This window comes from Python bivittatus, unplaced genomic scaffold, assembly GCF_059951505.1.
Source record: "Python bivittatus isolate LINGU-HERP-01145 unplaced genomic scaffold, Pbiv_v1 ctg000560_np1212, whole genome shotgun sequence".
In the NCBI taxonomy this organism is placed as follows: Eukaryota; Metazoa; Chordata; class Lepidosauria; order Squamata; family Pythonidae; genus Python; species Python bivittatus.
In genome coordinates this window covers 3,056,309-3,080,050 of record NW_028277083.1, presented here as the reverse complement: position 1 = coordinate 3,080,050, position 23,742 = coordinate 3,056,309, and the positions used below count along the sequence as shown (strand labels likewise).

The following is a 23,742-nucleotide window of genomic DNA, read 5'->3' as shown; positions in this document are numbered from 1 at the left end:
ACCCTGAAGCCTAGTTTAAACGGCGTTAATATAATCCGAGCCATCAACGTATGGGCAGTACCAATAAATCAGTACACTACAGGAAGAGTTGACTAGTCTGAGATGGACCTTGATAACTTGGATGGCAAACTAGAAAATTGATGACTCTGAATAATGCACTAGTGATGTTAATAGATTATATCTTCCAAGGAAGATTGGTGGCTGAGGACTTTTACAGGTAAAGCAAATTGCAGAGGAGGAGAAACAAGGGCATAATGATTATATCAAGAAGAATAAGGAAACTATGGGGGAAAAAAGCCTCAGAAAGAAGGATTTAGTGAAGAAGTGGAATCTACTTGACTACAAAAAGTAACAGCTTGAAATGAGATTAGAACATTGGAAAACCAAAATGTTCCATGGGCATTTTTTGAAAGATACTGAAGGAAAATTGGACTAAGTGGTTTAAGAATGGTACGTTAAAAAGGGAAACAGAAGGAACGCTTTCTGCTGTTGAAGAACAGGCACTATGCACAAATGTCATCAGAGGAGCGGTGGAAAAAAACGGTTTAGGCGGAAAATGCCGATTGTGCTAAGGATGAAACAGTTGCGTATATAATGGCTGGATGCAGCAAATTTGCATGATAAAGCAAGCCACGATCAAGTTGGAAAGCTGTTTACACTGGCATTTATGTAAAAAGTACAGATTCACAGTTGCAGTCAATAAGAAGCGTGAAATCAAGAAAAGCCATTGAAAATGACTGAGCAAGGATTTTTCTGAGATTTTAAAATTCAGACTGATCAGCACCTGGAACATAACACACCAAACATTACTGTCATTGAAAATAACTATGTTTGGTTTATTGATGTAGCCTTTCCAAGTACAGTAATGTTGAAGGGGCATCCTGAGATCTGCAAATAGGGATTGCAGACATTTGGAAGATGTGGGCAGTGGTGCTAACAGGGTGCTATGTGCAATGCTATGCCTAACTATGGAGCCACTTACACACCTTGACTACAGACTGTAGCACTGTTGGGCACCTGGTGCATAATTAGACATTATCTTTACACTTTCCACGACCTTGGGTAAGGCTTGAATGATGAAGATGAAAACTGGCCAACCTCAGCTGTGACACATAATTAGTGGAACTGGAAGCATCATAATAAACATTAGACTTATAAGGCCTCCAGATGAAAAGACTCAAGGTAGCCTACAAACATTGCAAAAATACACAATTAAATACAGAAATATTTAGGGGAATGGGTAATGTTCTAAGCAACATGTTTTTCTTGTTTCCTTCCCCCCCCCCATCTATCTTTGTATCTCTTCCTCTTTTACATTTCTCTGCTCTTTTTTCCATTCTTTTTGTTTCGTGCCTCCCTCTCTCTCTCTTGATATATTCAGACAAGGCAGTTGTTGTCTGAGATTGCTCCAGTAGCCACAACATTAGAAATTTATGGTCTGTCGACTGTTTTTTTGAGGTTCTAAAGGAATGCTAAGAGACTTGGAAGTCCTTTCGTAGTTGAGATGGGTAGTATTTTTTCTCCTAAACTTTCTCTTCTCTTCTTCTTTTTCCAGCGGGAGGCTGATCGTAATCAAGAGCTCCTTAAGCGTATCAAGCAGTGTCAGGAAAGGGAAACTGAGGCAAAAAATATGCTTCAGGAACAAATTGAGATCAACAGAACCTGTCAGAAGAACATAGAGACTCTGAATAAGAAGCTACATGAGAAGGAGAACAAGCTGACTGAGGCTAATGAAGTGAGAGCAAAGCAGTTAATTTTGTGAAAGCTGTACTTGATGTAATTTTGGAGCACGCATGGACGTTACTACAAATACCTCTTATCGCAAGAGTTAGGTGACAGTAAAAATGACAGCAGTGTTGTCTCATCTCCATGAAATGAATGGCAGCATCTTCTGATGCTTTAAGTCTGTGACAGCAGAAATTAGGAAGCTGTATCTTGAAGCAGTTCTAGAGGGGTAATTCTTGGCAGCAAAAATAATAATTTACAGGCAGCAAAGGAACTTGGAGTTTGCATGGCAATAAGATAAAATTAATATGAAGGATCTACGGGCACAGACAGGTAGCCCTATCAGGAAATAATAATGGAATAATAATTATAACATCAGCTCTTCCCATTTAATTGTTTCCATCGTTCCTTCTCTAGTTCAAATGCTGTTGCAAACTGACATTTCCACTATGATGCATCAGAGCAGTTTTGGACTTCATGCTAGCTCTGTTGCATATGGAGCAGATTGTACATATTCCTCGTAAGATTTAAGTAATTGAATATCCATAAAACCATACTCTGTAGAAGAGTGCATTTTGGAGAAAAGGCCTGGAAATTGGAGAGAAATTGAAAAGTGAACAGAAGAAGTTGCTCTTAGTTTCCAGGAGTGACTATGTAATTGCTTTACAAACATAGAAAGGCTCAAAGGCAGGTTTAGATCTTTTCTAGCCTGCATGTCACCTAGTTTTGAAAACTGGCTTGTCCAGTTCTGTTGAAAACTTAATGCTGTCACCATTGCTTATCCTTTGCTGGGAGAACTTATACTAGTTCCCTTTTGAAATTTCATTGCAGAGAATATATTCATAAGGTGCTGATGGAACAATTTGCATCCCTTTGATGGGTTCCTTTATAGATGCACATGCTCACTTTGAAACTTGCTACTTGCAAGTTCCTTTAGTAAGCAATGACAATTAAAGGGGCATCAGAGAGAACAAAGAGCGGTTCTGTTCTAAGGTGCCTGCATATTAAAAGGTCTGGATAAGTGTTATTGGATCTCACATTCACCGGTAGCATTTTATCAAAAGTTTATTTCTTCACTGCTTAGCCTACAGGCTCTGCATGGTGTTAGTTAATTCTTTCTCTCTCAGACAATCAGTGTGTTAAAGGGGAAGATATCAGAGTTACAGTGGAACTTGATGAATCAGGAGATGGAGATGAAAAAGCAGGAATCCCAAAATCAGGAGTTGACTGAACAGCTGGATATGCTACACAAGTAAGTGGGTAGTGAAGAACTGCCAGGGAAGAAATTCTGAAGTCCGTGGCAGCAAAATTCAGTCAAAATTCAAAGGATTGCAGTTATCAGAAAAGGTAGCATTAAAAACGGATAAACTCTGAAAAATATGTAATTTAAGGTTTTTTAAAAATCCAACATTTAAATGTCCTGTCCTCTTTGTCTATAATAGTGGACTGGAATATATAGGGGGGACCATGGAAGGCCAGTAAAAAATATTTTTCTTACGCCTGTAATTGATTGGTGATTGGTATTGCTGAAGCGGGCTTTACATTCTTCTGTGACTCAGGACCTTAGCATCATGTTTGGATGTTACTCTCTACATAGAATTCACTGGACAAGAATTGTGCAGTCCGAATACAGCTAATGGCTTCTGGAAGTGATTACTTGGTCAAAACTTCTTTCTCGTTTTATTTAACATCTGCGTGAAGCTGCTGGGGGAAGTCATTTGGAATACAGGATTATCAATACATGGATGAGGTCCAATTACATGTCCGTACCCTAGTTCAAATGAGAGAAGTATTGGAGGTTTTGACCCAGTGTCTGGAGATTGTAAAAGTCTAGATGGGGAGCAATAAGTTGAGACTCAACCCATGCAAGATGGAGTGACTATTAATTCAGAAGCCAAATGATTCCAGAACAACACCAACTTCGGCTCTTGATGGGGGTCACGCTCCCCCTAGGAAGGAGCTGAGGGAGATAAATGCCTGTGGAATGTCTAGCAAACTGACACTGGTTGCTTGGAGTTTTGTTTGGTCCTTGGGTGTACATCTCTTGCTTTTGTGAAAACGCATAGAGGGCATTGGTCCATTTTTCATCAAGGCGGTTGGAATAAAGTATTCTCCTCCCTGGTGCATCCTAAAGTGGTTTTGAATTATCTTCCTGGTTATGAGGGACAAGTTTTGAAAAAACCTTGTAGCTCTTGATAGTGCTGTGCCTAATCATACTGCCAGTGTAATTGTAGGCACAGAAGAGACTGTAGTAGGAAACACTTAAAATTGTAATATGGGAAAAGATTGTCAGGATCACACAGAAATGCATTATTGTTGCTGAATTATGACCGGAGAACTTGTTCTTTCTAAGTGTCTATATGCACTAAATGGATGTTTTATGTCCACCTTCAACAGAAAATGGCAAGAGGCCAGTCAACATATTCAAGTTCTTCAGGCAAAGGAAGAGCTGATGTCTAAGAAGGAGCAGAAGATTCAGGTGAGATGTCTGTTTTTTTCCTCTTTTCATTACATGAAGAAAGCTCTACCAAGCTACTCTTAGGAAAGTACTAAATTTTACTGTTGCCTCATAAAAAAGGTAAAAAAAATTAAGGGGAGTTGCACAAAAATTCAAGATCCAGTTATTTTAAGAAGGGCTTTAAAGAGCCTTATATCCTCTAATTCAGAAGGATTTTAAATTATTTGTCACAGGACTGGAGCAGTGATTTTTGTTAAAAAGGCAAAATGCGTTCACAGCTAATGGGCTTGGAATACAGAAACATTTTAGTAATATCATGATGTGTTTCCAGATGCAACTTTACAGCTAAAAACAGGTTTCTGTTTTGGGGAGAGGTACATTGTTCTTGGACACAGCTTCCATGTCCAGACCACATGTGATCTGGTTTCTTGGACTGAACAGGGAAATAAAAATGGCTGCAACCATTTTACAGTATCATCTTTGGTCTCTTGTTTTCTGATGGTTTTCTTGGCCCTGTTTCTCCAGGATCTTGAGCAAAAGCTCTCCTTGCAAGAACAAGATGCTATGATTGTGAAGAACATGAAGACTGAGCTGGCACAATTTCCCCAGATGGAACGGGAGTTACAGCAACTTAGGGAGGAGAATGCTTATCTTAGGTTAGAAGAAGAAAATGATTATATTTGGGGTGTGTGTGTGTGTCAAGATATGCATGCTATTTTTTTCTCTTCCCTTTTGCCAGTTTTTGCTGCCAGGCTTGGTATCACAACCATTCTATGTGATCAGGCCTGGGAGTCCCAGGAGACCAGGGAGATTTTGGGATGGCTCCCTTACTAATATCATCCTCTCTTGTTTTGTGTGCTTTTCTAGTTATTTTTTAATTATGACTGTTTTTATGTATTTATTGTTTTTAATTGTTGTTGTACGCTGACCAGAGTCAGTTTTATGTAAGATGGGCAGCTATATAAATAGGATAAATAAATAAAAAATAAATAAAATTTTCTTTCTCCATACCTGTGTTATAACCAAATGTTTATACCTTGGCAGCATGATGATTTGCAGATAAGTAGAGGGTAGGACTTTTTAACAAAGAGGGTTTTTATGTGTGTGTCTTCCCAGGGAAATGAAAGAAAACAATGGATTGCTGAGAGAGGAAGTAGAGGGTCTCCAAAGGAAGCTTGAGCGTTTTGAAAAGGTTCAGGCAGAACGTGTGGCTCTGGAGTTGGAGAAAGAGGTAAGCTCAGTGAATACAACACTCCTAGTTGTTCCTGCTGCCCTTAGGTGTGAATCAGATTAATTGATTTTCCAGTCTGAGCTTACACATCTGCAGGCTTGCTAAGCCTTTAGATAGAATTTGGTGACCACTTCCTTTAAGAGCCTTAGATTTACACTCAGATCATTTCTGCTCCCAATGGAACTAAATACACTATACGGAATCAATAATATTGATTTCCATGTCTCGGTGTGAAAATAGTTGTTTAGAGTGCAGACATTTACATTAATTTTAGCAACTGCCGACTATTCAATTGCTTAGATTAGAAAGGCGCTGGAGTCTTTGGCAAGCCTGTGTGGTTGGAATTTAAAGATGGATGAAATGTGAACTGATTTCATCCATCTGTTTGAAAGGGAATTTTGTGTAGAAGATACAGAAGACCTTGCGTTAATTTCCTATTTGTAGGACCAGTCTGCACAGCTTGAGCTTAAATCCCAGAAATGTTTTATAAAATGAACAGCCTACAAGGGGATCAACATCTTAGGATCTTCTCGGGTGGAGTAGCTTGGACACAAATGGGTGCTTTTTATGACTGGGCGGTATAACTGCTACAGTTTGATAAAAAAGTTTAAAAATAAGTTGAGGATGAATGAGAATATGTTCAGGTGTAGTTGTACTGTTGGATTTTTTCCAGTCAATTTTCTCTGGTTTGCTCCTTCAGAAACTTCAGGAAAAGCTCAGTGCTTGGGAAAAACTGGATCAGAACATGGGTTTAGATATCAAGTAAGTGAAAGATGGTAGTGAAACTCTGGGCCATCCATGCTTGTTTGTTTGTTTGTTTGTTACTGGATGTACATCTTGCCTTCCTATCCATTTGATAATCAGTGCAGCTTACAGCAGCCTGGAATATACAAAATGTGAACAAAACAGTATTAATATAATTCAAATTCACCTTTTTGTTTTTAAAAATCAAGCATTAAAATAAATAAACAATTAAAAGCTTGGTGGAAGAGATGTCTTCCTAAATGTTGGGAGCTAAGGGCATCTCCCTAAGAAATGCATTTCACAGCCTGGGAGCCATAGAGGAAGGACCCTTTCCTGTGTGCCAGATATTCAAACCTCTGGCACCAAGGGATATCTTCAGAGGTGTCCCTTTTGCTGATCTGAATAGCTAAGTAACATCTGAGTAGCATGTTCTTGCTTGATCAGGCATGGTGTAACACGGTCAGCTCTTTCCCTTTCTTCTCTTTCTTTCTTTCCTTACACAAGGGGTGCTTATTCTCTGTGTGGTATCCTTGAAAATTCATGGTGTGCTTTTGATGAAAGGAGCATTCATCCAGTTCTTAACTTCAGAGCGTTTGGTCCACTCTTGGTGAAGGGGGATTGGATTCATTCATGGAGAACAAGACTACTAAGTCACCCCCCAGGAGTAGAGGTGATACGGCTCTGAATAACTGCGGTTGCTGTAGAATATGAATAGGTGGCTAGAGTGCAGATACTTTCTATGGTCTGAAATATTGGGTGTGTTTCTGTCACATTCAGATTGGAGTTGGGAGAGTTAAATGTTTTGGGGCCTCGAAATTCTGCCTGCCAGATATTCTTTGAGAAGCCAAAAGCAGGGAGCGAGGCAAGGTTTTTCATTCCTCATATTGTTCATGTTTAATGATGTAATTTTGCAGTTGGAGAGAAATGATACAGAGACTCTCCTTGCTACAGATAATTAACCTCTTCATTTAAGATTGGAGTACTTGATAAAAAAGCTAGTGAGGTTTCTGATTGTGCAACGAAGCAAGCATGTTTCTTCGTTCAAGGGAAAGAATGACATTCCCAAAATATCTTTTTTATGAGGTAATGTTAAATGGAATTGGGTAAGAAAAACATCTTGAGTAGTAGTAGTAGTAGTAGTAGTAGTAGTAGTAATAATAATAATAATAATAATAATAATAATAATAATAATAATGCCTTTACCAAGGCCAGTACAAATCATTGGGAACTAGAAAACAGTAGAAAACATTGGGAGTCAGGTAGCATACAGATTTAATAAATAAATAAACATGGTAAATCAATCCAATAAAATCAGCTTGAAACTTTACAGCAACCCAGTGAACCAACATTAATACTAAAATAACCAACACAACATTGAAACAATGCTGTGGAGTAGGACCAAGTGTGTGTGTGTGTGTGTGTGTGTGTGTGTGTGTATCCATAATAATTTAAAACCATATTAAGATAATTAAACAAGAGTTAGGTGGAACAACCAAACTCTACATTGACCTACTAATTAGATAAAAAGAACTTGACTTAAAAGTGGTTTAAAGACCATCACATTTCCCCAGAGATGAAGGGAATGTGCATTGCATTGCAGTGAACCTCTATAGATTTAATAAAGAAATAAATAAACATGGTAAATCAATCCAATAAAATCAGCTTGAAACTTAAGAGTAACCCAGTGAACCTCAAGGAAATTATTTTATGTAATTATGCTTTTCTCAATTGTATAATTTATTGATCTGTTTGCTTGATTTATAGTCTGCCTTTCTTTCAGGAGCTTACATAGTGCTCCTTCCAATTTTTCTCCTCAGATCAATTCTCTGAATGCAGGTTGGGCTGAGAGAGAATGGTTGGTCCAAGGTCACCAATGGAGCTTCCATGCCTAATGGTGGACTTGACCCTGGGTCTTCTTGGTGCCGAACCAGTGCCTTAATTATGACACCACACTAGCTGTTACACGCTCCATTCATACAGTGGTTCCAGAAGAAGTATTCTGTGCTGCTCATTCGAAGTTAGCAGAAAGAGTAGATTGTTTCTTGTGGTATCTCAAAGACTTCTAATCAGTGAACAGATAACAGTATGCAGAATAGCATATGAGTGTGGTCACTTTGGGCAGGAATGCTACTGACTCTGAGCGAGAGACAAAGATAGCTATTGCCATGTCTGAACCTGGTGCCTCCGGGGAGCTTTATTTCTGTGGGTCAACAGAATGCTAAGATGATTCTGTATTTCTTTCCTCTAGTCATCTGCATCACGATATTTTGCTTTGCAAGGATAGGAGTGCTTTCTCCCTTGTGGTATTGTTCCAAACAATAGCTAAGTGTCTGTTGTAGGACAGATGCAGTGCTGCTTCTGGTCCCAGATCTTACGCCTCAACTATTGTAATTTTTTTATCGGCCGTGTTGTGCTGATCCTGGATCTTCTCTTTTAGTTCTGAATTGATATACCTGTTGAGGTTGAGATGTCTCAACAGAATGGGCAATGCTTTTGAAGAGTATCTGTAAGTAAAAGATACTAGCAGATCAAAGACCACTTTCACTGGAGAAACAAGGCAGATATTTTCTCCTTGTTTTCTTTCCCTTTTTTCCCTTATATTTAGAAAATAAATGCTATTGCTCTTGTTGCAGAAAATTAACTTAGCTGTATTCAGATTAAATTATATTTTACATTTTCCCCAAACATAATTTTGAGGCATCTCTATATTCTCATTTATAAAATAAGGATGTAATATGTTCCTATTATTTTGTACACAGATTTTGGAAATGTCTTGTACTGTTGATGCCATAAAATAAAGGCTGGATGACAGAGGCTAACATTCTTAGTTGGGTTGCAGATTGTTTATATTCTCCAGAGCAGTTAGGAATATTGTCCAATTAGTTATAAATGCAGAGATCTCCAGATCGTTATCTGAAAACCTCAGACCTTAATGCCAATAATGTATTTTCAATGATTCTGAGTGGTTTTGCATTAACTGTCTCTAAAAAGTTCAGCTGAACTTTGAGAAAGATGCTTGGCTAGTATAAAAGACTCATGGAAGTCACAAATGTCAAGTTACTGGCATTCCTGTGTGTGTATGTCTATCTAATATTCTCTGTGTTAGACTATTCTTGTGTAAATATCTGTTATATTACATGTACCCATACAATCTTGACATTTTATTATTATGGAAATACATCATTATCCACTAGATGGCACACTTCCTTTAACTGGACTGGAAAACCAATTTACTACTCCATTGATTCTATGTAGTAGAATACATCAAGAAGGATTATACGCAAGACTGTAGGAAGTTAGATCTGTAGTGATGTCCTTTGATAACCAGCTGGCTTTTTCTTTCAGTTGGCTTTAGTTGATGAGAACAATTTCCTTTTTTAGCCTTAGGAAGAGGAAAAGCTATATTTTGCTGGCTGTGGAACATTTTATGTTCATGGTGCTTGCCTTCCCATCAAGAGAAAACTTTCACGTACAAATTGTAGAATGTGAGATGGAATAAATCTGCCAAGCTAAAGGACAGTACTTTAACTGATAAAAGAGTATAGTTTATAACTACTAGTTTAGTACTGTATACCTCTGTTTCCAGATTCTAGTTATAATCAAAGCCACTAAACTTCAAGGAAATGACATCTGTTAGTGCTGAAATCTTATCTTGGAAAAATATTAATGAAAGGTGAAAGTAATCCCACCCAAACTGTGGATATTTGGTGCCTGTCTCTAGAATAATTTGGCTATGGCGCCTTCTGTTCTGGGGTTCCGGAAAGTTTTGAAAACCTGACTTGGCCGCAGGCCTGGGGTTGATGTTTATGATTTGTTCAGTGGCCCCTGTTTTGTTGATTTTGTTGTCCATTAGATCATTTTAGTCTGGGCTGTCTGTTTGATTTAATGTTTTTAGCTGTTTTTATGTTTTCTCTAGTTTGGTACGCTGCCCAGAGTCCACTTGAATTGGGTGGCCAATAAATTTAAATAAAGAATAAATAAAGAATAATAATACTAGTATTGAACAAAAGTTGGCTTGCATTTTAAGGAGGTAGGCCACTATATTATTCCTCCTCTTTCCCTGCTACCACCAAAATGAAGAAGTGTGGTAGACTGGAAAATGAAATATTACAGTGACAAGAACTGAAGATGATACTTAGAGAAAATTTCCAGTTTCTACGTAGTCTGCTAGTTACAGACATGGAATACCGAAGGTGCCCCAATTAGCCTATTTCTCTTCCTGAAACAGTTCATTCTAACTTCTTGCCAGAATTCAAGGCATAGGTTCTTGACATGGTTGAGACCAATTAAGAAAAGGAGCTTATGGATTCAATTTGTATTTTCCTTTGAATGAAGTCTGGTGCCTTCTTTATTTAATGTAAGACAAAATAAGAAGTTCTACTGGACAGGGTTTAAAGAGAGGGGGTGAGGAAATTGAGGATAGGAACAGCATTTTTGGTTGCTGTGAGGCCACTGCAGAATGATATGGTTAAGGGAACCCAGTTTATGACAATGCCAGGCATTTTCTTAGAATTTTACTAAATGAGATGATAGAAGAGTGCTGTTTTTAGTATCAATCCATACTTTGAATGGAAGTAAGAGAGGAACTTGCTAATTGCACTTTTTCGTTCATTGCTTCCCCTGTGGGACTTTACCATGTTGATTTTGCTATCTTGAGCAAAGGGAATGCAGGACTGTCACTGACTGTGAGGAAGTACAATGATCATCTTTTTGTAGCAGAGAAGTAAGTGCCGAATACTGAGGATCTGATGATGTCTGACTTGAAGCTCTAGGAATTCTTTTTTTTTCCCCTTAAACTTTGAAAAGGAGTGGGAGAACTGAGTTAATGCACTTTTTTGTGAATTATCCTTAATAAAATGAAGGGCCTGCTGCTAAAATGAAACCCATTCCCTATTATTACAGCTGCCTTAGTATTCTTCTCAGCATGTAAAAATCACAGCAGTTGTACTGGAATTACGATCACATTTCCATTTGTATGAGTTGGCTTAACAATATAAATCTGAGACGGGAACTGACTCATTCTTTTCCCAATCAACTTGCCTATATATGTGATCTACTCAAGAGCAGAGGTTTGGGGGAGAGGAGGAGTGCTTGTTGGAATAAGGGTGTTTTAGAATTTCAAGCCCCAATTGTGAAATAGCAATGTCTTTAGTTTTCATGGTTGCTAAAGCACCCCAAAAAAAGGAAAGTAGATTCCCCCACCCCATCTTTTGTTAAAATATTTGCTTGGATTTTCATTCCTGATGTAGATTTTCAAAAATTTGAGGAAATAATTTCAGGTAGAATACAGTAATTAGCTCAGGATGTATCAGGTTTGCTATGGTAGGCAACTAAAATAAATCAGATTCACTGTGGTTAACTGTAGCTCATTATATCTTTTGGTAAATCATAGACATGTTAGAGTGGATGGGTTCTGTTGGAAAGTTTTGAGAAGTCAATCAGAGGGCCTGTGGCGTGTCATTTACAACAGGAGTGAAAAGATGATGGTAATTGATGGTTCTAAGGCATGAGAACTTTTGTGGTGCCTGTACTTTTTTTCTTTGTTAGCTGTGATTTATGAGCTTCAATATGCAATAAGCGAAGTGTAACTTCACGGTAGCTGTTCACAAGCAGTGTCACATAAAACATGCCGTCACCTCTGAGTAGAGATTTTCTGAATATGAAAGGAAGAATAAATATTGAAGAGGAGTACAACAGTTCTTTGCTTTTGTCTTCTACTGGTTATCATTGGTCAAAATATCCTTGGAATTAAGGGCTTGCTTCATCAGTTTTATGATTTTTTGATGTGGAATAAACTTTGCTGTTGAGAAGGAATACGTAGATGTTTGAAATGGTTTTTAATTGTTCAGGTGTTCTGGAAGTTGGAATACCATTTGAGAAATAACAAAGCAGAAGACATCTCATTGTTGGGTTCTTGGTGTTCTTCAAGCTTGTTTATCTTCTTGCAGTTGTTTCATTAACCAAGCCAGATAGCATCATCAGTGCTTGGGGGAGTAAAGTTTGCTGGCTGATTACATATGGTAGCTTGTCCTATTGATTAGGGTATTGTTTCTTTCTTGATTGTTCCTGTTTATCTGATGCTGGTTCCTGCTCATCTGGGTTTTGGTTGGTTGGTTGATTGGTTGGCTCTTATGTAATGAGAAAGGATGTGCTTAGGGCACTTTGCCCCTTTCCTTGACCTTTGGTGCTTCCTTTTTTGAAAGGTTTGAAAGATGGAGTTTAAGTCAGTGTTAATAGCTGATTTGTCAAAGTGCCAAATTCTAGGAATTCATTTTTGGATCTGGCTTGGTGTAAAATGTCTACAGCTTCCTAATTGAAATTGTGTTTGAACTTGGCAGTGTGTTGTGAAATTAAGGCGTTTTTATCCTGTCTTTTGACTGCCAAGTGATGTCCATGGATGTGTTCCACATAGTGGTTTTCACAGTCCTTGCATCATATGCTCGGTCCTGTATGGTCTTTTGGCTGTTGGGTCTTTGGGTTAGTTTAGGATGCTTCAGATGGATTTTGTTTGTTTAAGAGCTACTGTGATGAATCTATTGGTAGTTTGAGTTGTTTTTGATGTACGACAGTTATCCTTTCATGGGCTGTGTGGGTTGTGTTGTGATTGGTGGGGTGAATAGAATTTTCTGATGAAGTTGTATGGGTATCCATTGCATTTTTTTTACATAACTGTATATCACCATCCTTACTGCTCCAAATATATGATAGTATCAATATTCATGGAGAGATTGGAATATGTCAGTAGTTTTGTACTCCCCTGCCTCTCATCTCACTAAGATAATTAGTGATCAAGGCAATTTTGGTGTTAAATTCTATCCAGTTTCAATGGGGATTCTAATCCTCTCTAATAACTTTCAATGTGCAGCTCAGAGATGGTGATAATTCCAGCTCAAAAATGAAAACAAAAACAGGGTTGCACATTCCTAATAGTGAGGTTCCAGCCAACGTTCATACTGTGGTAGCTTCTTTTCTTATAAAATGTTTTGATAAACCTGGTATATTTTATAAAATAAAATAGTGGCACCCTCTGAAATACAACAGCTCAGCTAGCTTTTTACAAGGGAATGTTTAAATTACTTTCCAACCTTCTGGTATTTCTTCTCCAGTTATCGTTCTGGTGGACTGTTGGCTCACTTCTGACAAACCCTGGGAAAGTTTGCTGATGGGGAAAATATGTTTCTGCTTCAAACTAAGAAGTGAAATAGAAGTTGGCACAGGACAGGGCCATTTGAGGAATTATTGCTGTTTTCAAGTTCTGAAGCAAATGCTGGAGAGGATAAGGTGTGAATGAACTTGTACGTTCAGCAGAAATCTGGAAATGGTTCTGCACAGCACATTTTAAAGTGCTGACCTAGAAGGTTAAAAGCAAAGAGTCATTGGCTATTTTTTGTAAATGTGGGCTTTGGCCAAAGCCATTTATGCAAGAAATGGAGCCAGGTGGATGCAAATCCTCCCTGGTGCAATTTTACATAGATGCATTAGCATATCTTTGTGCATTCAGTAAGAAGCTACAGTTGCTGGGATCACATATCCTGCTAAGCTGTGGTTTAAACCATGGTTAGTCAAACAAGCTTTGGTGGCTTTGTTCACACAAAACCAATCTGTAGGAGCAACATTGCAGCTCAACCTCAGCAACTTTAAGATGTGTGGACTTCAACTCCCAGAACTGGCTGGGGAATTCTGGGAGTCAAAGTCCACATACCTTAAAACTGCTGAGGTTGAGAAATGCTGGCTTAGTGGGATGGATGCCTTCGTTGCATCTGCTTTCTTCACAGGCCATGCTGTTCTAGCTACATACCTCTGGATTTTTATTTTTCAGGGAGAGTGCCCAAGAACTAAATAAGATTCAAGTCCTTGGATAAAGTCATAAGAAAGGGCTGGGGTATCTCCAGCCTGCTGCGGTTGGGATAGATGTTAGCCCTGTTAGCCTTGATGAGGTTGTCCAGACAAGAAGCATGACCAGGAGTCCTGGCTCTATCTTTATTATAAGATGACATTAACAGAATCTTGAAAGTATTTCTCCCCTCTTTTCCTTTTACTCTCCAGAAAACTAGGGAGGGTACCTTCTGAGACACTTCCCACGCCTTCCCTCCTTCTGTGGGCTGAGGTGCCTTTTACACGCTGGTTGTCCAGCCTGCAGCTCTCCTTCCTGCCTCCCAAGGTCATTCCCACAGACTGTTATAGGCCCCCAAATCAGCTGGGCTTTTTCTTTCATTGCCAGACTGTTCTTTGGCTCATTAAACAGAGCAAAATGACCTTTGGCCTGATCCAGGACAGCTTTAATTTGCAAGCCTTTATTTTCCATATTTACCCCCTAACGTTTAGGCCTCTCAGCTGCTGGCTAAAAATGCTTATAGAAAATGGTGGTAATTCATTATGGAAAATGCTTATGAACATTTTAAATATAGTTTTTATGCTCTTCGGAGGATGCTTAGTAATGTACTTCAGAGTTTCCAGCTCTTTGTGTTGCAGTGTGAGTTTTTTGCATATGCTAATTAATTATGGACCAAGAGCAGATTTAAGTCCATTTTGAGCCTTCAGTCTACCTGTGAGGAATAATACTAAAAGCCATTCTGCCTGTCTTTTGATGCTCTGCTGCCCCTTTATTTTATTTAGAAGAAATAATTTGGCTTTACATTCCCTGTACTTTGATGGAGATTATGTAATATGCATTAATTAATGACTAATTTTTTAGCTCTTCTTTTGAAATGTCATCAGTGGTTTGGTGGCAAAATAGAGGGAAGAAGAATGCCTGTTTGCATATACTGCTTTTGCAGGGAAATTGTATTAATTTAGGAGGTATGTGATAAAACTTGAGCAAACCTCTGTCGAATTGTCCAGGCTCCATGTTGCATTTGGGTGTAATTGTTTGCCCAGTTTGGTTATTTTGGGGCGAACTGCTTGCAGGTTTAATATCTAGACATCAATGCATTTGTGATCAAAGTGAGGTCTGTTGTTGACAAACATTGTTAAGCTAGTGGTTTCTGGAGAATTGCCCCTTCTGAATCAACAGCAAGGTTGTTTGCCAGCTAGTCTAAAAACCGGCATGGAAGAATGCCAGCTCTGCTGTTTGGCAGTTGGTGTACCCATCAAGGCAGTCATAAGAAACATTTCCTGGGAAAAGAATGTAACCATCTCAGCATTCTGTTTCCAAGTTTAAGTGATATGAGATGGAAAATGTGCTATATTTTATTTCGTTCATTGTACACCAAAGTTAATTAGTGATATAATGGGCGAATAGTGATATTTGCGTATCCCTATGGGAGAATGCACATTTGCACATGAAGGTTTCCAGGCGTGCCAACGTTAGTATTAACAACTTTCAGGGTCTTCATTTTTTTCTTTAATAGATAAATAAGGAAAGTGTACGTTGCTGTTGAACCTAAAATAGTTACAAATACTGGATTTGTTTCAATAGAGTATTTAAGCCAAAGTGGTTTCACTTTACATCTGTCCCAGTTTAGCTGCTTTTGACTCCGAAAACAATTGAAATACCAACACTGCATGTAAAATAAAGAAGACATACTCTTAGTCAACTATGTTCAACCTACGTCCACTGATTTTAGGGCAGCCAACATTGCCCACATATTCCTTTTAATTCTGGAGGTTGCAGATATAATAACAACATAGGCAACTCTGGATTTGTTTTTTTTTTCTTTGGAAGTGACCCCTACAAAGGGCGCATCCCTTGGAGGAGAAAACACTTGTTTTGCCTTCAGCTACAGTGCTGGAAAAAATAGAGTTAAATACTCTATTTGCTTCTCTTCTTCAGAATGAGGTAGAAATAGGTGCGATTTAACTTGAGATTATTCCTTTGTTTAATTTAATTGCTTAGAAGACTGGTTTCGATCTTCCATGTTTATGTTCCAGCCCCTTCTATGGTAAGGCTTGCTAAGTCTAGCTGTTTTCTGCATGAATACAATATATATGGGCAGTAGTCTGAATTCTCCCAAGTCTCAACATAGGCAGTTGCCCCATTTCTTTTGAATTTCATTGTTTAATAGAGCAGAGAAAGGCATCCATTCTGATGGACAGTTGGTGAGAACTTCAAAGCTTGCATATTCTTTTGTAAGCTGGAATTGTCTTAGTACAAGTATTGCCTTAACAAGGATTTTTTCCCCTCATAGGCAGTAGGGCAGTGTTTCTCAACCTTGGCAACTTGAAGATGTGTGGACATCAATTCCCAGAATTCCCCAGCCAGCTTCGCAGTTAGGTTGAACCGATTCCCATGCTGCACATCTTAGGATTTTAAGCTTACATTAGTGTTTTTCAACTGGCCAGAACCCAAATCAGGACATGGCTTGAAAAACAAGATTTACATTAATGAAATTGTAGTGATATTTGCAATGGAGAAATAAACCTTGAATAACTTTATTTATTTGAATTATTTTTGCCCACTCTGTACTCCTCCTCCTTCTCATACCCCTAGAACAGTAGTAATATTGATGGACCATGAAAGCATCCAGCGCTCTAATCATGGCTTGAATTTTTGGAAGTTGGTACCGTGGTTTGGATTCCATACTATTATTTTTCCAAACCGTACTTTTGTAAAATATCTCTAGCATTCCTTTTTCTAAGTGTCTGAGTTCTGCCCCATCTATGGCATGGGTGTCACCACAGTGACCTGTGCTTGTGGAGAATTATAAGTTCATGTATGGGAAAGTTCTGGAACATCATCCCCCTTGAGGTTAGATTGGCTCTGACCCTAGTAGCCTTCTGGAAGGGCCTGAAGACAAGGCTTTGCCAGTGTGCCTGGGCGTCTGGTGGTGGCATGGTGCTTGCAAATGGTTAAGTGGCTTGTAAAAAGGATCGCATTCTCCTGCAGATTATCTTTTTCTGTTTTTAATGGTTCTTAATTGTTTTAAGGTGTTTTAATGGTTTTTGTTGTTTGAGTTTTTAACTGTTGTGAGTCAGGCGTGTGAGATGGGCGGCTGTACAAATTGAACAAACAAACAAAATGCTGTATCCTGCCTTGACCCTTTTGGAAAGCACCCTTCTCCCTTTCTTCTCCTACATCTTTCCCCTTCCTCCAAGAATCACTTGGCTTCTCTGCGTGATAGCTTTAGATCCTTTTGTGTGGGTTTTGTCACTTGTATTTCACACCCTTGTTTCCTGGGCGACTTTAGAAGCTTATCCAAAGAGGGCAGACCATGCCAGCCTCTCTTCTCTAGAAGATGGTGCCCTAAGAAGCAGCTTCAGGGCTCCTGATGGTTTTACGTTTGTAGAAGACTTGAGATTCCCATCCTGCCTGAACAATAAGCTTTGTATCTGTTGGTATGGTAATGAGCTGCATTTGTTTCTTTCAGAAATGTGCTATGCTATCTGGAATGCTTCCATTTACAGACAATTCTTGCCAAATTAATTTTATTTAATTATCTCCTAAGGCTAAGCTTGAATACATTTGTGTTAAATTCGCCATTTCTCTCTCTCATGAACGAAATGGAGTTAATATCCTTGTTAAAATCTGATTAAAACTAAAATTGAGTTTTTTGAAGTCTGATTATCCCATGAAATGGAATTTTTAAACCTAATTACAAATGGATTTGCATACATTTTTTCCACGCTATCGAAATGAGAGTTAAAATAAATTTATTAATGAAATCCTTTCCACTGTCTTCTTGGGGCATAATGTGATTGCAGGTGGGTGGGGTGTGGGGAAAGAGTAATGCATCCACTTCTAATATATTTTTTTTCCTTCAGATAAAGAGTCTTGACCCAGCCTAATTTTTAAAATGGTAATGAATAGAATTTTCAAAGACTTCTGTCAAACTTGAGCAGCATTCATCTTTTCAGTTCTTTTAAGTCTCTTGTCGAAGGAATATGTCTACTTGTAACTCTTACTTAAAGTTTACCTAATCTTAGTTTATTGACAAGCACAGTGGTTGGGCTGACTCACCGTATTGAGCAGTGAACCATGGTTTACAAATCACTGGCTGAGCTCACACAACATACTAAGCTAAAACCGAGCAAAACACATGGTATGGTTTGAACTCAAACTTTCTTTGCATCTCGCACCTTCTGATATGAAACTTTTGAATAAAGGCTCTGATTCTGTGTCACATACAAAGGAAGTTTCTTTGTTCTCTTCATTTGATTATAAGATTGGTATTTTTACACGATGGCCCCAATAACTTTCTAGAACACTAGGGAGTTTTGCTTGTTCTCTTTTCCAGCAGAGTTGGTAACTATCGTACATGATGTGAAAGATGCAGGAGGGAACTTTCTGTTCAGTTCTCTCTTGATTGCGCTGGAATATCATTTTTTCTGAGGTGATTATTCTTAGCAAGCCTTTTCAGGACCTTTCTTTCCCCGGTTTAGTTAGGGATCTTCTCTTTTCTCCATTTCAACAAATGAGCTGTGTTTAGATCAGGGGTCCCCAAACTCTTCAGCTCATCAACCCCTTCATGAAGTTTAGATTGTTCATCGACCCCCAAATATTTATTATATGAAAATATTTAATAAGTACTACTATAACTAATAGTACTACAAATAACAACAAGAACAATAATAGCAGACAGTTCAAGGCTGCTCTTGCTGGTGGCTGGCCATCCAGCCCTGGGTAACAGTATCTTGCCGCTAGCTACCTCACCTTCAGGACTAGGGACTGCCATGGAGCTCTACAGAGACCCCAAAAGTTTAATTGACCCCAATAGACTTTCTATCATTTACCGACCACCTATGGACTCTAGACGTTTACTGACCTCCTTTTGATCCCCAGCCATTTATCAACACCTTGGATAGTCCCATTGACTCTTGGGGGTCAATATTAATTACATATATTGGGTAGGCCACTTCTCTTAAAGGTTGAAATGCATATTGCAAAACTAGGTTTAATGCATCATTACAATTTTGTCGGTGACACACCAGTCAGGGCTTTCTCTGTAATTAAAGTTTTAGTATTCTTTTCTAGTTATTACTCATTTAGCCCCTTAACTAATAACATTAGGGGAGGTGTTACAAACTTCCTTTAGGCAACCTATTTCTTTAACCAAGATCTAAAGCACTTTTTCTCATTTGTCTCTTTCATTATGTCTACTATATGCTTCTGCCTTGGTTTTCATTTTTTGTGTGTATGTGAGAATTGGGTCTGAACAATGATAAATAAGTATTTGAAAAAAAAAATCAGTTTTCTTGAATAGGAAAGCTATATTTTGTTCAGTTTCAGAAATGTACTGTGTGCATTAATTGTAAGTGCCCTGCAGAAGTAGCTAAAATATCGAAGCTTGAGTTCAAAATTTTTCATTTCAAAGGGTAATTATGTTTACTGTGCAAAAGCAATGAGTAATTTGTATCTTATTGACGAACATAATTATAGTAGCATAAAGTACAGCCAACATTTATTACAACAATTCATTTTTTGACCTATAAGATGATGTCACACATGACTGTGCTTGATGAGTAATAGCAAGTGTAATATTCTACTTATATCTGTTTAGGTTGTAATGTCCTGTGAAGAATCAAATTATAATTGAGTTTTAATATAAAACATGGTCTTGTTTTCTTTTTCAATTGCATTCAAGTCAGTTTCTTGTCTGTGTACTATATGGAAGAGAGAGAGGGAGGGAGGGAGGGAGGGAGGGAGGGAGGGAGGAAGGAAGGAAGGAAGGAAGGAAGGAAGGAAGGAAGGAAGGAAGGAAGGAAGGAAGGAGAGAGATAGATCTTTCCTGGAAAGACTTGGTTGGTGTAAGGAGTTGAGAATAGTGTGCTACATCTGTGCTCCCCCCATGTGCTCCCAACCATTTTTTTGCCTTGAGGTCTGAGGACTGCAGAGCCTGAGACATGATAGTTATGTTATTCGGCAGCAAAAACCAAAGGAATGGATTCAGCCCTAAAAATGATCAAAACTTCATTTCTAGGAGTCACACTGTATTTATTTGAAGTTCAGAAAGCCTTTTTTTTCTTAGCTAAACAGTTCAAAGAGGGCATCTTGCTAATCAGAAGACTATTCTTGCATCCCTGGGGTGGTCACAGTGTTTTAATTGGATCTTGGGCTGCTTTGAAGTTCCTCTTAATCCTCCCTGAGCTACAGAAGAGGGTTTGAAGGCAATGACTGTAAATCTGACATTTCTTCATTTTGTTTACATGTGTCTAGGGATGCGTAAAATTCATTTTTTCTCAAGTTCTTAAGCTGAGTTGCTTGTTTGAGGGAAGCTGCATGAGAAGAGAGAATCAAGATGGAAGATTGCTCTGTGTGTGCATATGTGTGGGTACATACTTGTGTTGCCTTTAAGTGCAGCCTCTAACCTACAGTTTGCTACAGAATTTTGAGTTGGTTAGTCATCTGCCTTTTAGTGTACTAATGTATATCCTTAATGGTCAGTTACCATAACATAGTAAGGTGGATAGATTCAGTGGAAGACCTGAAAGACTAGGTTAGGGACAGATCTTCATGGAGAAAATCTATCTGTGTGGTTGCTAAGAGTCAACAATGAGTTGATAGCACATAATCAGTCAATCGCCATAACATTTTCTGTTGCTTCTTTTGGGACTTGAATTGCTACTAAAGATGCTGTGTTGAATATACTGGGCTAGAAAAACCGGTGCTTTGATTCTGTACAAGACAACTTTCTGTAGTGTTTATGTTTGGAAGGAAAGATCATTCTGTTTCCATTATTTAGGCTTTGTTGCTTAGGTAGCCAAAAAAGCTAACCAGAGGCTTGCGGAGATTGCATAAAAAACTAGGCAAAGAATGGCTGGAATCCTGAACAGTAACACCCAAAACTGTCCCATTTTGGTGTGCAAAGATCTTTTCAACAAAGTGGTCTTATTAAGAGCCACTGTGAGGGTAGGCTTTGGTTTCCCCACTTCAGTTTTTCTGGATTCTGATCTATGCTAGAAAATAATCCATTTTGTGTGTTCTTGGAACATTTTTAAGTCTCTAATCCAAAGCTGGCAACTTTTGTTCCTCTAGCTTCATGTAGCTCCAAGACCCTCACCAGATTCTGACATCAAAATCTGGCAGTAAACCATGAAAATCAGGCTTGCAGTTTTCTACATTCTTGTACATTTTGTTTAACTTCTTAAAAAGTATAATGAACAAACAAAACATCGGGCCCATCCTTTCTAATGACATCACCATGTCACTGCCATGCCCCCTGTAGCTAAAACAAATAAGAGGGAGTTTAAAATGTTACGTAATTAATAAAAGCTTAGAGGTTCCCCATCTAAGACAGCTATCTATCTAACTGTTGTTGAGAGACACACGGGATTTACGGTTTCAAATATTCAGGAAAAGAATGCTTAAGGGTTTAGAGGAATATCACATTTAGCTTTTTAAAAAATTCTATTACATACATAATTTATATTTGAGACCACGCTGAAAAAATATAATATTCATTCCTATAGCCTGCTATCATCCAACATTTGTCATTTTGATGACACACAGAAATACACACACACACACACACACACACACATAATGAACTGTACTTAAATTTCCTCTGGATTTTATGGAAATGTTCTTTAAGGTTACCTTGGCTAACATTTTTTAAATCATTCCTTCTATAACTGTTTCCAGTCTTCTTTTACAGCTTCTGTGTCTCTTTCCTATTTGCATTGGAAATTAAAATGCTGTAGTTATCCCAAAATAATATATGGGTCCCAGTGAAAGTAAGTTCAGTCTTTTGCATAATTGCATTCTACCCATTGATTTATAATTGTTTAGAGATTCTAGATTCAAATTTATTGTATTGTGACTGATTTTTTGTTGTTAAGACACTGACATCAGCTGTGTTTTCATGGATCTATAAATCACTATTTGGTATGCTTGTGCGTGCACCCATTCATGCTGCTGATGGCGTGGCTTAACAATCCAGAAATCATTTTTTGAATGTACTACCCAAAGCCAGGATACTGGCTTCCTGTGCCAAGAATAGCTCCTTAATTATGACTTTGATAGGTACAGTTATAATGGAGAAAAGCACAGTTCTTCTTGGGAAGAACCTTCTAGTTTGACAAGCAGAGATGTTTTGATAGACCCAGCAGGTTGACCGCCTTACTGCCAAAGGCAGGTTATAAAAATGCCAAAGTGGGAAAAGAGGGCCCAAAAAAAGCTTTATTCCCCAGGAATGGTCCTTCCAAAGCCAAACTAACAGGAATGTTGGAAGGGCCAATGACCGTGGATCAGCCCTGCACTGTTTGGAGCCACAAATAGGTTGGCAGGATTGAAGCGAGATTGCCTAACAATTTAAGGAGCTTGTACTGCTTGAGAGGGTTGATTTTTCTTAATTGCTTGATCAACAGTCTGTGAAACTTGTTCAAATAAACAAACAAAACCAGTTGGTTTTGGTAGACCTATTTTGTGTACATAGAATATCTAGAGCAAAGCTATCACAAAGAAAAGATAATTTATCTCATCCTTTTCCTAGCCATTTAATATGTGGAGGAGGAATTTGCCTGTTCCTATTCATTATTTATGAATGAATAATTATTTTCTGTAGTGAAGCCCATAAAAGAGAGCCAGTTTGGTCTACTGGTGAAGGCCCTCGGCTACAAACCAAGAGGTGGTGAGTTCTAGTCCCACCTTAGGCATGAAAGCTGGCTGGGTGACTTTGGGCCAGTTCCTCTCTCTCAGCCCAACTCACCTCACAGGGTGGTTGTTGTGGGGAAAATAGGAGGAGGGAGAAGTATTAGGTATGTTCGCCACCTTAAGTTATTTATAAAAATAATAAAGACGGAATAAAAAATCTAAAAAAAAAAAATGTCTAACAGGTCTCGTAAAAAATAAGAGAGCAGGGCAAAATTGCCCTGGGTCATATCTGCTGGTCACCCCCGTTTCTGTAGGCTGTGGTGACACACAATTGCAAAGCAGTTGAGATGCATCCCTATGGCTAAGATACAGTACAAACTGAGCTTGTATGCAGATACATTTGCCATTATTAAGAGTGGAGATTTTTTTTTCCTTCATCCCCGGCAATTTGTCTTTGTACTGAATTAATTGAAATAAATCTCATCTCTCAAATGGCCAGCTTTTTTCTCCCCACCCCATCATACTTCATCACGTGATTGACTAAATTTTGGAATCATCGGTTAATCAGTTGTAGCATCTGTTTTAACATCTAATAACAGTTGTTTCTGAAGCAAAATTAGGGATATGTATTTGTTAAGTGTAATCTCTTACTTGGTGTGAAGCAGTAGGAGATACCTACCACCATGTTATTTTGTGCTGTGGTTTTTTTTTGGTACATTGTATGGGTTTTCTCAAATGAACCTGCATGGCATGGACTGGAAATATGGAAGAGCCTAGTTGGCCTGTTTCTTGGAAGATGTGTGTTCTCTTTGTTGCTCCGCTTCATGTCTGTCCTCCTTGCCAGATGGTTCCTGCTCCTGGAACGCCAGACTGGCAGTTTGGATGCTGAGGGCCAGCAGAGTTCATTGCCATCAGATTGAATAGAAATACATGCCTTCTAATAGTTCCATTACATGGAGAGCCATGATTTCTAATTGGAAAGTAAAGAAAAGTGTCATCCAATCTATTCTGAAATACTTCTGTTGAGTAATCCACCTTTGAAAGTTACAGTCCTTCACTCCTGAAGTTCTGCTTTTTCCATGTCCAGCTCATAGAAGCCAATATTGTTTGTCTTCT

The 23,742-nt window shown here is 38.5% G+C and overlaps 1 protein-coding gene across 1 annotated transcript in view; it reads left to right on the top strand.

The window, feature by feature from the left end:
* The window catches only part of MAD1L1 (mitotic arrest deficient 1 like 1), a 330,372-nt gene that overhangs the window by 7,004 nt on the left and 299,626 nt on the right, over window positions 1-23,742 (top strand). The window contains exons 4-9 of the mRNA XM_088147972.1: window positions 1,556-1,735; window positions 2,853-2,977; window positions 4,123-4,204; window positions 4,709-4,839; window positions 5,300-5,414; window positions 6,115-6,176. Coding sequence (XP_088004098.1) covers window positions 1,556-1,735; window positions 2,853-2,977; window positions 4,123-4,204; window positions 4,709-4,839; window positions 5,300-5,414; window positions 6,115-6,176 — 695 coding nt within the window. The remainder of the gene's footprint in view (window positions 1-1,555; window positions 1,736-2,852; window positions 2,978-4,122; window positions 4,205-4,708; window positions 4,840-5,299; window positions 5,415-6,114; window positions 6,177-23,742) is intronic.